The sequence below is a fragment of the Mustela putorius genome, unplaced genomic scaffold (genome assembly GCF_011764305.1).
Source record: "Mustela putorius furo isolate JIRA1106 unplaced genomic scaffold, ASM1176430v1.1 tig00003867_pilon_pilon_pilon, whole genome shotgun sequence".
Classification (NCBI taxonomy): domain Eukaryota; kingdom Metazoa; phylum Chordata; class Mammalia; order Carnivora; family Mustelidae; genus Mustela; species Mustela putorius.
The window spans coordinates 16965257-16981802 of NW_025422019.1; the positions used below are offsets into that span (position 1 = coordinate 16965257).

General features: G+C 37.0%; 1 protein-coding gene across 2 annotated transcripts in view; it reads right to left on the minus strand.

Moving 5' to 3' along the window:
• The window catches only part of ZRANB3 (zinc finger RANBP2-type containing 3), a 323717-nt gene that overhangs the window by 34898 nt on the left and 272273 nt on the right, over positions 1-16546 (minus strand). For both annotated transcript variants that reach the window (XM_013046760.2, XM_013046761.2), the window contains exons 11-12: positions 15887-16066; positions 14768-14920 (exon numbers count right to left, since the gene is read on the minus strand). In XM_013046760.2, coding sequence (XP_012902214.1) covers positions 14768-14920; positions 15887-16066 — 333 coding nt within the window. The remainder of the gene's footprint in view (positions 1-14767; positions 14921-15886; positions 16067-16546) is intronic.

Below are 16546 nucleotides of genomic sequence, written 5' to 3' on the forward strand. Positions count from 1 at the left end.
CTCTTTACCATAGTTTAAAATGAGATGGGAGGGACGGCAGACATAATCCCTTCCCCAAATACCACTGCCTCCAAGGACCTCTGCCCCTTCTCCCTCTGATTCATTTCCCACACTGCTACTAGGATCATCTTTTGAAAACAGAAATCTGCTCATGTCATTCATCTGCTTAAAAGCCTCTGATGATACTACATTATTTTCAGGATATACCCAACTTCTTGGCATTACCCATGTGGCCTCCTCTCCATCTGATCAGGGCCAAAGTTTAGGGATTCTTCCCATTTGAACTGCGTCTTATGTGCCCTATGCTCATACATTCACGCGCAATTCCCATCTTCAGAACAAGTGATAACTGCGCTCACTGTGCTTTGAGAAATGCTTTTAGTGTTCCTGAGGGCTGGCTGAACTAGGACCCACTCCTTCTGAACTCATCCTTCATAATCCAGCTCAGGTGTTTCCAAAGGGAAACTTTCCCATAAGCCCATGTAGTTTATTAATTCTGTTCTGTGATTTGACAACTTGGTTTACATATCTCTATTTTGACATGCATTCTATCTCATTAAAATGATTTAATTATAGTCGTCTCTCCCACTTAAAGAGTAAGTTCCAAAGGAATGTTAGCTGTTTTCTTTATCTTGGCACCTAGCACATAGTCTTTTAAAATTAGTTGCTTTATTGAGATATAATCTGTTTATGTACCATAAAATTCACTCTTTTAAAGTGTCTGACTCAGTGACTTCTAGTGTATTCAGAATTATGCACCCATCACCACTATTTAATTATAAAGAAATCCCATACCAATTAAGCAGTCACTCCCTATCTCTCCCTCCTCCCAGCCTCTTACAGCCACAATTCTACTTTATTTCTTTATGGATTTGCCCATTTTAGCTAATTCTTATAAATGGAACCAGACAATATGTGGCCTTTTGTGTCTGGCTTCTTTAACTTAGCATAAGGATTTCAGGATTCCTCTATGTTGTAACATGTATCAGAACTTCATTCCTTTTTATGGCTAAATAATATTTTGTTGTGTGAATATACATCTGGTTTATCCATTCATCAACTGATGGATGTTTGGACTGTGACATTCATGCACAAGTTTTTATGTGGACATATATTTTGAATTCCCTTGAAACTGAATCTGCAGGATCATATGGTAATTCTATGTTTAACATTGTAAGGAACCGCCAGACTGTTTTTCAAAATGGCTGTACCATTTTATATGCCTACTAGCAATGTATGAGTGTTTCCAATTTTGCTGTATCTTTGCCAATACATGTTGTCCATCTTTTTACTTTTAGACATCTTAGTAGGTGTGAAGTGGAATCTAACTGTGGTTTTAATATAACTTTAATAAATGTTTATATAATAAATGATCTTTATTTTTCTTTTTTAAGATTTTATTTATTTGACAAAGAGAGAGAGATCACAAGTAGGCAGAGCAGCAGGCACGGGGAGGTAGGGGAAGCAGGCTCCCCGCTGAGCAGAGAGCCTGATGCGGGGATCAATCCCAGGACCCTGAGATCATGACCTGAGCCAAAGGCAGAGGCTTAACCCACTGAGCCACCCAGGAACCCCAATGAATGATCTTTAAACACCCTCTACATAATACACATCACATAAACACTAACTAAATCAAATTCTATTCATTCCACAAATAAGTAAGGTTCCTCACTGTGCTAACTCTCATGCATCTGGTTTAGTCTGGCAAGGTCATGAAGGCAGACTGTGGGGGAAAAAAGGCCCAGCTTATTGGCCGCATAAACTTGGGCAGATCATTTAACCTTTCTGAGCTTTAGTGGGGCATGGCTATAGCATCTGCCTCTTGGTAGCTATGAAGGTTAAATAAAATTATGTGTTTTAAGGGTTTAGCACAGTGGCTGCATGGAATAGCCGCTCAATATATGTTGATTATTACTACTGAGTGAATTATTATTACTGAGTGAAGTGAAGTGATGAAGACAAATAAAGACAAATGCCTAATAATAGTACTATGTGATATAAGCCATGACAGCGAAATTTATGTCTCTGTGCATAACAATGAGGTTATCCTCTTATAATGTTTACAGAGTGGTTTGAATTCTAAAATACAGATATATAAATATTCTAATTTGAGATGTGTTAGCGTCAAGAAAGCAGTATATTCACATATTCAAAAACAAAAGATTTGGGGTAAGAAAAATTTAGACTTTATGAATGCCACAGCTCCTATGGTCAACTTTCTTTTCTTATTACCATTTTTACCAACTAGACACTATGTGGAAAAGAAGGCTATTTTTCATTTGCATGAGATAATTTCTTATTGCCCTCCTTAGCCCACAAGACAAACATTTCATACAATGTTGGTATTTAATAAAAAATGCAAGGTTTGTTTTTAAATTTTGAAGGCATATTTTAAAATTTCATAGTTGTACTAAACAGCTTTCCTTCCCAACTATACACAATATTTTTTGCAGCAGACCAGCAACCATCCTACACATTTTTAATACAAGTGTGAGTGTTTAAAATACAAATTAAAAAATAAAAATACAAACTTGCTTTGGGTAAAGGATGTTTGAGGCTTTGAGGACAGCAGACCAGGAGACTTGAGGATGGGATGGTTATGCTAGAGAAAAGCAGTGGTATGAGCCAGGTCAAAGATGCAAGTACGAAGGCAGGGTAAGAAAGGTAGGCAACCAGTTAGAATCTAATGAGGAGAGTAAAACTGTGAGATATTGAACTATGAGCCCACAAAATGAAAACAACAGGTAAGGTAAAACAGATCTCAAAATCAGAGACTGAGTTGGGATCTGGAGATCTGTTCCAAAATGGAAAGAGAACTACTGTCTGAAGTAACAAAATGGACTTGAAGAAGAGAAACCAAACAGAAAGACCTGCCCTAGGCAGGAGTTGGACTTGTTACCATACCAAATTAGAGTTCCTTCTTTTGCTCACTGATCATTATGGATCACTGATGCACTAAGTTTCTCCTTGGATACTTTATAGTGTATATATAATAGATGAAAGGGACCTCAGATGTCATCCAGTGACCTAGGGACTCAAATGGCTGGGTAATGATGTTACTGTTCATCCATTAAAGGCCGAAAGAGAGAAAAGCCTCCGTAGAAGTTAAGGGAAGGGCCCAATTCTCATAGGTATTGCTCAAGAAAGGGATATCCCTCAGATGATGGAGTATAAATGAGTATCAGAGAGAGTGGGAAGGCTTCCTATTAGACTACTCTATTGAGTGTATTTTATTCAGAAACAGCCTTTAATCACTTGGAAATGACAATACAGAATAATAAACTCCATATCTTTCTCTCCTTTCACCTATAAATGACCAACCTTATCACTCAACATAAGCCACTGTAGGAAAATCAAAACACCTCAAAACCAAAACAGTACTTAGATGTCATGTATATGAGAGGTAGGAAAAAAAGGAAGAAGCCTGAGAAACAGGACTGCATTTGAGGCAGTGACGCTGGTGACAGACTCTCAGGCAGTACTGGTTACTTAAGGGACAGTTAATTTGGCTGTACAGAGCCGTCTTTCCTCATCGATTTCCTCATCCCTCATGGGATGTTTTCACTGAGTTGGACTTCAATTTGAGTTACGTTTCGATTAATAATTTCTTTAAAAAATGTAAATGTATTTAGGATGGGTAAAGAAATGTTACTCATTCAGTTGTGGGGATTAATTCCACGCAGGTATTAGTCAACTATTTCCCAACAGCTATAGCAGAAGCATTAACCAGTGTTGCACTGAGGCAGAGTCCAGAGGCCCCCATGCTACGCCAGATCACACGCATGGACAGATGTCCTTGTGGAGGTGAGGGAGTACAATGAAGTGATGGAAGAAGTGGCTATTTACCAAACATTACCAAAATCCTGAATATTGCAAACAACCGGGACACTTACACCCATATATACTGGTACAGTATCAGCCCTGCTACCATTTTTTTAAAATCCCAATAGTTAGCTGAATTATATGACAGAAAGAGAATTCTGATTAAGAGAAGAAGGAGATATGGATAATGCCATTCTGAAAGGCAATGAATACCAGGTGAGAGAGATGGAAAGAGATACCAAAACTAAGATAAAAACTTTGTCCAGAAACATTGCTCTCATTCTTGCCCGCCTCTTCTTCGCAATCACAAGGCTTTTTGTCCCCCAAACACATAATCATATTAATATTAGGTTCTCGTTCAATTCACAGAAAATCAATTTTCCAAAAATCCATATGCTAAAAGACAAATGACCTGAAGCCCAATTCCCTGAAGACCAACTTGCCAAAATGACCAAATTTATTGGTTTTCTAAAACTCATTTCTAGAGTTCACAACATTTTGAACATGACAGATTTGCCAGGTTAAGAAGATTGGGGAGCTTGGGAGTTGGGCCTCCTGACTCTCTCCCGGCCCTGAGTTTATCCTTTCCTTGCCCTTCAAACTCATTCTCTGCTCCTTGGTCTCCTTCTCTTTGAGACTCTCAGTCTCCCATTCACCAGGGCTGATGGGCCAGGCTGAGTTACGTGCTAACATACAACTTTGTTTCTCCCTGTAATGGAAGGTCCCTTTTCCATATGCAGCTCAAACCTCCAGCTACAGCCACAGGGTACTGGGACAGGTAGAAAATGAACATCTCTAAAAATGCTAACACTCCAGAAATATTCACAAACTGTTAAAAACCATCCAATGAGAACTCTTATAAACTTTTCAGATAAATAAGCTTTTGATGACAATGGGCAAATTTGGCAAAGATTAATTGAGAAAATTGGAAATATTAAAAAAAATGTTAAATGTAAGAAATTTTATTTTTAAAAAGCTTTAAAAAAGGATCAGAAAGAAATTATAGAAAGAAAGTATAAATAGAAATAGTCCCATAGGAAATGCTAAAATTTTGGCAAAATTCATAAGAAAAATATGTTCATCAGACTAAGTATCTTAGGACCTTTCAACAAATGGAGTATTTCTTAAAATGCATGAAGCTGGAGGGTATAAAGACAAAGTGGTAAGTAGCATGGACACCTAAACTCATTTAAAACACATTTTACATCCTGGCCGGGATCCAACCAAATATAAACAAAGCAAAACCGAATCAAAACAAATGGTCTCTACATTACAGAAATCCAATTTGCAGAAAACCATGCATGCACAGAGACATGTAGTGAGGCCAGAGTGGTTCAAGAGGGTAGAGTAGAAAGATCCCGAACTTACCTCTTCCCAAGTATACAAATACGTAGCTACGTATAGATTCATTTCCTCTCAAAAAGACTAGAAAACTAAGAGGTTATCTACAACAAAGGATATGAAGGCTACATTGAGATGGGTAGGAGAGGCAGAGACATGGTTTTGCCAAAAACCCTACCTTGGCCAGAGGGAGGGATATCAGCAGGTTAGCACTTCTCCCAGGGGAGCAAAGCTTGTGTCCCATATCAGACACCCCAACCCTTGGGATTTACACTGTAAAGATAAACCTCAAAAAGTTTTGCTCTAAAAATCAACGGGCTTACATCCAGACCCAAAAGGCAATAGGTGATTAAAGTCTTCAGATTCACTCATCTTGGGACCCAGGGCAAAAGCAGAAGTTTGCAAAGTGTGCCAAGATTATGCAAAGGAGATTCGTTAGCCATTCTTTAAGCATCTGCTATTGACAAGCATCTGCTGGGGAAGGAGGTACTGGTGAGTGTCATTTTTGAGTGCTGTCTCCACCTTGCCATGCTGGCAGGCACCTCTTTGGTACTCCCCCACCCTTGTTAGCACCAGTGAGCTTGCCCTGCCCCAATGTTCTCTCATGGTCATGCAGAGGCTGGCAGGCCTGCCCTGGCCCTGGGGTCCCCTGCAGTTTCCTGAAGCCAGTGGGCTTGCCCTGGCCCTGAATATTCCTGCTCTGCTACTGTAACCAGTGGGCTAGTCCAGCCGATGTGTTCTCCTGTTGCCCGCTATGGCTAACAAGATTCCCACAGCTCTGCTGAAGCTGGCAGGCAGGTATAGTCAACATAGGGGAAACCCCTATGACAGCTGGCTTTGGTGGCCAGGGTGGCCTGTATTGCTGGGCCCCAAGAGACTAAAACAATCAGAGAGACAGTTCTTGGCAGATGATTAACACCAGGCACACTGAAGCCAAGCCCAGTCTTCCTATGAAAAAGGCTTTGTTACATGCCCTAGAGGGTCAGCCTGAGGAACAGACTACAGATTTACCACACAACTAGAGGCAACAGAGGAATTCTCTGGGAATGTAGGCTGAGAGACACCAGCTCTACTCTTCCCTGGCCTCACTACTACTTGCTAGTAACCCCCAGCAAGGAGCTTATCTACTTGTCTGGAGCCTTCATGTGCAAATGCCACCAGGGCACACCTGGGGTTATGAGTACTCAGGGGTTATGAGTACCATCCCATAGGACCGAATATATTTGCAAACTTAAAAAAATCAGCTGTCAGGGTCTGGTTTCTGCTCAGCTTGAAATTGAGCCCTGCATTGGGTTCCTTGGTCTCTGGGGAGCCTGCTTCTCCCTCTGCCCCTCATGCCACTTGCATGCTCTCTCTCTCAATCAAATAAATAAAATCATTAAAAAAAAAGGACAAACCTCTAGCTAGACTCAAGAAAAGAGAGGGCTTAATGAAATAAAAAATGAAAGAGGAGGAGCCACAACTGTTACCAGAGAAATACAAATGATCATATGAGACTATAATGAATAATTATAGGCCAACAACTTGTACAACCTATAAGAAGTAGATAAATTCCTAGAAACACATAATCTTCTAAGAGTGAGCCATGAAGAAACAGAAAATGTGAGTAGACAGATGACTAATAACGCAGTGACTGAATCAGAAATTACAAAATTCCCAACAAACGAAAGTCTAGGAAGAGATGGCTTCACTGGTAAATTCTACCAAACATTCAAGAAGATTTAAAAACATACTTGTCAAACTCTTCCAAAAACTAAAGAGAAGAAAATGCTCCTAAATTCATTTTAAGTGGCCAGCATTACCCTGATACTAAAACTAGACAAGTATACCACAGAAAAAGAAAACAACAGGCTAATAGCCCCAAAGGACATAGATGCAAAAATCCTCATTAAGATATTAGCAAAAAGAATTCAATAATAAATAAAAAGGAAGATACATGATGATCAAGTGGGAATTATTCCAGGGATGCAGGAATGGTTCAATATCCACAAATTAATAATTATGCTACATTAATAAAATCTAATATTCATTTTTGATAGAATCTTTCAACAAAGGGAAAATACCTCAGTATAATAAAGGCCATATATGACAAACCCACAATGAGCATCATACTCAATGTGGAAAAGTTGAAAAAGTTCTTCCTCTTCAGAGTAGGGAAAAGACAAGAATGCCCACTCTCACTGCTTTTAGTCAACATAGAATTATAATTCCCAGCTGCAGCCATCAGACAAAAAAAGAAATAAGTCATTTAAGTCACAAAGGAAGAAGTAAAATTGTCACTATTTGTAGATGACATGATTTTACACATGTAAAACCCCTAGACTCTATCAAAAAATGGTTAGAACTAATAAGTGAATTCAGTGAAGTAGGAGAATATGAAATTAATATACATAAACATTACATTTCTGTCCATTACTAATGAACTATCAAAAAGAGAAAATAAGAAAAGAAATCCTATTTACAATTGCATCAAAAGAATAAAATACCCATGAATTAATTTATCCATAGACAGGAAAAGGCCTGTATGCTGAAAACTAATAAGATACCGATGAAAGAAACTGAAGAAGACACAAATAAATTGGAATATATTCTGTGCTCATAAAAATACAGTCTAGATGTTTAATACATCCATATCAAATCCCACTGGCATTTTTCACGGAACCAGAACAAATAATCCTAAAATTTGTGTGGAACCACAAAAGACCTCAAATAACTAAAGCAATCTTGAGATAGAAGAACAAAGGTGGAAGTAATAGGGTGGAGATAACAGGCACCCTAATTTCAAACTACAGTATAAAGTTATAGTAATCAAGACAGTCATGGTATTGGCATAAAAAGAGACACATGGATCAATGGAATAGAGAGAACAGATAAAAACCCACATATCTACAGTCAACTAATTTATGACAAAGAAGCTAAGTCCATACTGTGGGGAGAGAACAGTATCTTCAATAAATGCTATTAGGAAAACTGTACAATCACATATGAAAGAATGAAACTAGATTACTGTCTTATACTGTACATAAATAATAACTCGAAATTGATTAAGACTTGAATATAAGACCTGAAACCATAAAAGTATAAGAAAACATAAGCAGTAAGCTCCTTGACATTGGTCATGGAGTTAAATTTTTGGATCTGACCGTGAAGCAAAGGCAACAAAAGCAAAAATAAGTAAGTGAAAGCTTTTACACAGTGAAGGAAACCATCAACAAAATGAAAAGGCAGGGGCATCTGGGTGGCTCAGTCATTAAGCATCTGCCTTCCACTCAGGTCATGATCCCAGGGTCCTGGGATGGAGCCCTGCTTTGTGGTCCCTGCTCAGTGAGAAGCCTGCGTCCCCCTCTCCCACTCCTCCTGCTTGTGTTCCCTCTCTTGTGTTTGTCAAATAAATAAAAATATAATCTTAAAAAAAAAAAGGCAACCTACTAAATAGGAGAATATATCTGTAAATCATATCTCTGATAAGGGTTAATAGAAAAAATATATAAAGAACTCAATCAATAGCAGAAAACAAAGAATATAATTTAAAAATGGGCAGAAAATTTAGAGGTAATTTGTCCATCATAAATTAGTTGACTGTAGATATGTGGGTTTTTATCTGTTCTCTCTATTCCATTGATCCATGTGTCTCTTTTTATGCCAATACCATGACTGTCTTGATTACTATAACTTTATACTGTTAATTCATTCATACAAATGAATTAAAAAAAAAAAAAAGAAGAATTAGACATATAGATGGCCAAGAGGCACATAACAAGATGTTCAGTATCACTAATTATCAGGGAAATACAAATAAAATCACAATGAGATATCATCTCACACCAGTTAAATGGTTATTATCAAAAAGATAAGAAACAGTAAGTGTTGGTGAGGATGTGGAAAAAGGGAACAATGTGTATGCTGATGGGAATGTAAATTGGTGGAGCCACTATGGAAAAGAATATGTTGAGTACTAAAAACACTAAAAACAGAACTACCATATGATTCAACTATTCCACTTCTGGGCATTTATCCAAAGAAACAAAAACACTAATTTGAGAAGATACATGCATCCCTATATTCATTCCAACATTATTTACAATAGCCATGATATGGAAGGAACCCAAGTAGTCACTGATGAATGAATGTATAAGGAAAATGTATTGTCTATATATATTCACTGGCTACTATTCAGCTATAAAAAAGGAACTCTTGCCATTTGCAACATGAATGGACCTTGAGGGTATTATGCTAAGTGAAATAATTTGGACAAAGAAAGACAAATACCATATAATTTCACTTATGTGTGGAGTATAAAAAACCAAATCAAACTAAACTAAACCAAGTTCATAGATACAGAGAACACAGGGGTGGTTATTAGAGGGGAAGGGACTTGGGGCATGGCTGAAAAGGGTAAGGGAGGTTAATTGTACGGTGACTGTGGGTAATGAGACTTACTGTGGAAATCATTTTGTGGTGTATACAAAAATTGAACTATTATGTTGTATACCTGAAACAATGTTATACACCAACTTTACCGCAGTAAAAAATTTTTTAAAATATTTGCTGTTAAAAAAATGACATGCATTGAAAAATCTGTGCAAGGTAATACTAAAGTGTGAAAGAAAAAACACTTGACTCATGAAAGAAAGGTAATTGGGTGTTTTTTTTTTTTTAAAAAAAACAACTTTGTACATAGATACATGTTTTTCTTCAGCTACACTTAAAAACAATAAACATGTATACTTGTAGGAAGATATAGTTCAAATTCTTAATACTATCTTAAAAATGAACCCTTAAATATAATTCAATAGTTTGGAAGTTTTAGAGAACAGCTACAAATTATAATTTTAGTTATATATTTTTAAAATATCTAGGACTTTAAATACCTATTGATTTTTTCAATAGACGAAAACACAGAAACACCAAAAGGAAAGTAGTTTTTAAACAAAAGAAAAAAGTCTTAGAACTAATCCCTCTATCTTTTTTAAGCAGTATTTGACAGAAAACATTCTAGTATCCTTAAAAAAAAAAAAAAAAAAAGGACTAACTCTAAATAAGATACAGAAAAAGATTTAGTAAGATTTCACATAAAAAAAATTGTTTCTTCCTATGGAACTAAACTTTCCAGACTTTACTTTTATTTCTATAATATATGATCAATTCTTTAAAAAATTAAAACTAGGGCGCCTGGGTGGCTCAGTGGGTTAAGCCGCTGCCTTTGGCTCAGGTCATCATCTCAGGGTCCTGAGATGGAGTCCTACACCGGGCTCTCTGCTCAGCGGGGAGCCTGCTTCCTCCTCTCTCTCTGCCTGCCTCTCTGCCTACTTGTGATCTCTCTCTGTCAAATAAATAAATAAAATCTTTAAAAAAAATTAAAATTAAATTCCCCATACGGAATGAATAATTCACAAGAATAAAAGGCACAGCATAAAGAATAGTCAATGATACTTAATAGAAATGCCTGGGGACATCTAGTAGCTACACTTGTTGAGAACATAGCATAATACATAAACTTTTCAAATCACTGTTTTGTATACCTAAAACTGTATTTTGTACACATGTAACACTGTGTGTCAACTATACTTAAATTCAAAAAAAAATTTTAAACTCCTCCTAACTTTCAGACCATATTGCACCAAAAGGATTAGGAAAAAACCCAGACATTCTGAATAACTAAGCTTTTCTAATGTACAATTTCTTATTCAGTTATATATGGACTTTGATAGTATTTGGTATTATACAGAGACATACCACCATTCAAGATTTACAAATACTAATATTGTAAGGTTTACTTCCTACTTTATTAATATAAAATATTTCTGTTGAGGTTGCCATTCCATTTTTTACTCTTCCCCAGAACCATTCTCCGCCTTCCAGATAAAATCAATATTACAAGTATACGAGATTTTCTAATCTAGGTTTATATGTTTGATTAAATATACATATATAAATACCTAATATTATTTGTGTGTGTATGTTTGTGTACTGTGCATTTTAAAAATAATGTTATGCTAAGTCTGGTTGTGTTAAAATATATAAATCTAATTCATTCATGTTAACTTCTAAATGGTATCTTATGAATATTTAAAAAATTTTTTTAGTTTTTAAGATTTTACTTATTTATTTGAGTGAGAGCACAAGCATGAGCCGAGAGGAGAGGGAGAGGGAGAAGCAGGCTCCTCACTGGACAGTGAGCCTGATGTGAGGCTCGATCCTAGGACTCCAAAATCATTACCTGAGCTGAAGGCAGATGCTTAACCAACCGAGCCCCCTAGGCTCCCTTCTTAAGACAATTTTAAGTAGTCATTCACCTATTGATGAGTATTTTGGTTGTTTCTAATCTTTGGCATTCCAAAAACGGATTCAATAAACATCCTTGTACATGTATCCTTATACCCACAGGTAAAAATATATTACTAGAAATGGAATAGTTTGGTTGGAGGGCGTTTCCAACTTTATCAAATATTGTCTAATTGCTCTTCGAAGGAGTTATGACAACTTATCTGCCTACCTAGCAGTATATGAGAGTTTGGCATATGAAATGTTGCTGACATTTTTGGCATGTCAAGTATTTTCATTGTTGCCAATCTAGTAGGTGTAAAGTATGCTTTTAGTGTAGTTACTTTAAAAGTATTTTGCATGCATGGAAGGACAGAGCCACTGAGCAAATACGATGATGAAGTCAGGAACAACAGTTTTTGCTTATTAGATAAGGGAAACATAAATACTTGTGTCTGCATAGATATATGGCAAAGGTGAAAAAGAACCTGGTGGTGTTGGATTTGAACTGGAGTATTAGAGTGAACATATGAACTAAAAATGCACACATATACATACAAATACATATTAACCTATCCATGCAAAAATGTGTATATGTGTATAAATCGCTCTATACACTGAAAATAGCTCAGAAGTGATGATATCCCGAGGAATTAAAAAAAAAAATCCTGATTGCTAAGTATCATTCCCCCATTAAATGAATCAGGACTCGTTAAAGAAATGTCCAGCTCCAGGACTGGGGCAAAGAAAATATAAGATCAATCTCAAATTGTTTGTTGAAAAGCTAGAAAGCACTCAGAATAATGTAGGGACTTGCATAAAAAGAAAATGAAAATGATAGTACAGACAAAAGGTTGATATCCAGGATCTATAAAGAACTTCTCAAACTCAACACACACAAAATAGATAATCATATCAAAAAATGGGCAGAAAAACTGTGGAAAGAACCAAGATGCGCTTCAATGGACGAATGGATAGGGAAGATGTGGTCCATATACACTATGGAGTATTATGCCTCCAACAGAAAGGATGAATACCCAACTTTTGTAGCAACATGGATGGGACTGGAGGAGATTATGCTGAGTGAAATAAGTCAAGCAGAGAGAGTCAATTATCATATGGTTTCACTTATTTGTGGAGCATAACAAATAGCATGGAGGAGTTAGAGAGGAGAAGGGAGTTGGGGGAAATTGGAAGGGGAGGTGAACCATGAGAGACTATGGACTCTGAAAAAACAATCTGAGGGGTTTTAAGTGGTGGGGGGGTGGGAGGTTGGGGGAAGCAGGGGGTGGGTATTAGAGAGGGCACGTATTGCATGGAGCACTGGGTGTGGTACAAAAACAATGAATACTGTTATGCTGATAATAAATAAAAAACAAATTAAAAAAAATTTTAAAAATGGGCAGAAGATATGAACAGACACTTCTCCAATGAAGACATACAAATGGCTATCAGACACATGAAATAATGTTCATCATCATTAGCCATCAGGGAGATTCAAATTAAAACCACACTGAGATACCACCTTATACCAGTAGAATGGCCAAAATTAGCAAGACAGGAAGCAACATGTGTTGGAGGGGATGTGGAGAAAGGGGAACCCTTTTACACTGTTGGTGGGAATGCAAGTTGGTGCAGCCACTTTGAAGAACAGTGTGGAGATTCCTTAAGAAATTAAAAATAGAGCTTCCCTATGACTCTGCAATTGCACTACTGGGTATTTACCCCAAAGATAAAGATGTAGTGAAAAGAAGGGCCAATGTTTGTAGCAGCAATGACCACGGTCGCCAGACTGTGGAAGGAACCAAGATGCCCTTCAACAGACGAATGGATAAGGAAGATGTGGTCCATATGCACTATGGAGTATTATGCCTCCATCAGAAAGGACGAATACCCAACTTTTGTATCAACATGAAGAGATTATTTTGAGTGAAATAAGTCAAGCAGAGAAAGTCAATTTTCATATGGTTTCACTTATTTGTGGAGCATAACAAATAACATGGAGGACATAGGGAGATGGAGAGGAGAAGGGAGTTGAGGGAAATTGGAGGGGGAGGTGAACCATGAGAGACCATGGTTCTCATGGACCTCAGGTTCAACCTGAGGGTTTTGAAGGGGTGGGGGGTGGGAGGTTGGGAGAGCCAGATGATGGGTATTAAGGAGGGCACGTATTGCAAGGAGTACTGCGTGTGGTGCAAAAACAATGAATTCTGTTACGCTGAAAAGAAATAAAATTAGAAAAGGGAAAAAAGGAAAAAGAAAAAAGAAAAGAAAGGTGCTTCCATAAGCCAGATATTACGAAAAACAAAGAATAAAAGTAAAGAATTATAACACAGTAATAGTAACAATTCTGTTACTATTATCCCAAGTTTTAGTGATATATATATATATATATATTTTAAAGATTTTATTTGTTTATTTGACAGACAGAGATCACAAGTAGACAGGCAGGCAGAGAGAGAGAGAGAGAGAAGCAGGCTCCCTGCTGAGCAGTGAGCAGTGAGCCCGATGCGGGACTCGATCCCAGGATCCCGAGATCATGACCTGAGCCGAAGGCAGCGGCTTAACCCACTGAGCCACCCAGGCGCCCCCTTAGTGATATATTTTTTAAATGAGGAAAAATAAAGTTTATCTTTACAGAAAAACATCAACTAATAAATATAGAAGCAAAGATAGAAATAGAAAAACCACTATTTCAAAATAACCTAGACAAAGATCACAGTGAATGCTAAGACCATTGGATGAAAGGTTTTGGACACAGGACAGCCACATAATCTCAGAACACCACACCACAGATTATTTAGTAATTGTCAAGGGAAAATGTGTCTTTATAGTTCGCCTTAATTTGGTGCAAAGTTTCTTCCCATCCTTATTGGTTATTCAGGTGTCCTCTAATGCTCACATTCTCGGTCTATTTTTCTGTTGCCTTGTTTGTATTTTACTAATTACATTGTATAAATTCTTATATACTTTGGACATTGTAATACAAATGTCTTTACAGAGTCTGTGACCTGCTTGTGTTCCACTTTTGGCAAATTTATACATTCTCCCCTGTTCTCTTGATTGTACATCTAATAGCCACCTACGTCTTCTTCTGAAGGCTGGATTCTATTGAGCCTGCTTTTCTAAGGATAACAGTGAGCATTGGCATTAACTGTTGGAAGATACAAGCCACTGGTGCAGCCTCCTTTCAATGTCATCTTGTGGCTCTAGGTTTTCCAGTTTTACATGGAACCTCCTTTCAATAGCACAATCAAAATTTGCTATAAAAATATGATAAAGTTATAGTTTTAGGACATTAAAACTTAAAAAAAGAAAAGAATTTGTCATATAATCTTACGTGAGTGAACAAAACTTCATTCCTGAGCTCTTCAAAGCTTTCATTTGGAGTCCAAGCTTCAGCAAACTGCAGGAAGTCCCATTTTTCCTTATCACCTTCCTCAACCTGAAGTTTCTCCTTCCTACCATTCAATGTGCTCCCTGTAACTTGTGTCTGTAAAGTGAAGAAGCATAAGAATTTTACAAAAGTTCTCTCACAGCTGATACTTACTAAGCAGTGACCTGATTTTGCAATTAAACCACAAGCAATTCATCAAAGACACTTAGTGTTTCAACCTATCATGGACTTCATTAATAAAATTTTTCAAAATTACAAACAAATTGCCAAGTAGATGATTCCCATACTTAATGAGGAAAATGTCTCACCAGAGAAGTTATACTATTTGCTTTTCTTATAAAAACTTTATTCTAATATTTATAAACTTCGAAACTAAACCCACATAATTGGCCATTTTAAATACATATATACTCAGTGCTTGAAAAACATCCTCTAATAATTAGTCAAATCTTTTCTATGAATACCTCTCCGGGCTGGTGAGGAGAAGAGACAGTTGAGTGGACAGAACTAGTGACATGCCTCCTACCCTTTCTGGGGTCCAGGTACAGGCTGTCCTCTGCTCAAAATTAGCCAGGAACTCAATCCTTCCTGGTAAGGGTTTATTCTTAGCTTACAAAAAGGACTTGGGGTTTGACACTGTTATTATTCCTTGCTAGCCCATCCTTCTCTGATCTCTAAAATAGTAGATGAAGGCCATGGAAGACAGTAAGAACACATGTAAGTGTACATCTCTCCCTTAATGGAGAGGATACGTAAGGTACTACCAACTGAAGACTTCTCTAACCTTGGTTCCTATCAACATCACTATCTTAGTGTACTTGAATATCCTTTGCCTGAAAACACTACAACTCAGCCTCTTAACTTACGTAGGCTCCACATAATGAATAAAATGGTAACCTGGAGATTGGGGAGGGTATGTGCTATGGTGAGTGCTGGAGTGTGTAAGCCTGACGATTCATAGACCTGTACCCCTGGGGCTAATAATATATTATATGTTAATTTTAAAAAAGTAATAAAAAATTTTTGGAAAAAAAGGTAACCTGGTTTGAATTCAAGCTTTACCTTTCGATTCAACATTCCCCACATAAGAGTGTCTAGAGTCCCATTTGCAACAAGGTAGTGAATATTCACAGAACTGCACTGTCCAATTCGGTGAGCCCGGTCTTCTGCTTGTTTTATATGTCCAGGGTCCCAGTACAACTCAGCAAATACAACATGAGTTGCAGCAGTAAATGTCAAACCCTAAGAAAAATAAAGTGAAGAAACTGAGATGCAAATAAACTGAAAATGTAACAGAGAGCCAGATATAATAAAGTCTTTCTGAACATGTTAAATGAACAAGAGAAAGCTAAAGGACTTAAAAATAAATCAGTCTTTCGTTTTAAGCCAAATTAAGAAAATTTAATTCATGAAAGGCAAATGAAGACTGCTTACTGCAAATGTCCAGGTGAACTACAAAAAACACATTTAAAAGGTATTTCAATATTTCAAAAGTTAGTTTGATGGATATATATATATATAAACAAAATCACTTTATCCTCTGATGAAGACTGGATTCACATTACCACTGGAAAATCTAATAAAATACATTATAAATGAGAATATAATTTCTAACACATGGTATCCATAGCAACTAGGCAGAGAGCAATGACTTCCTCTATTCATTTAATTCATAGTGTTGTTCTATAAAACAGGAAAATCATGTCTTCAGTCACACTGTTC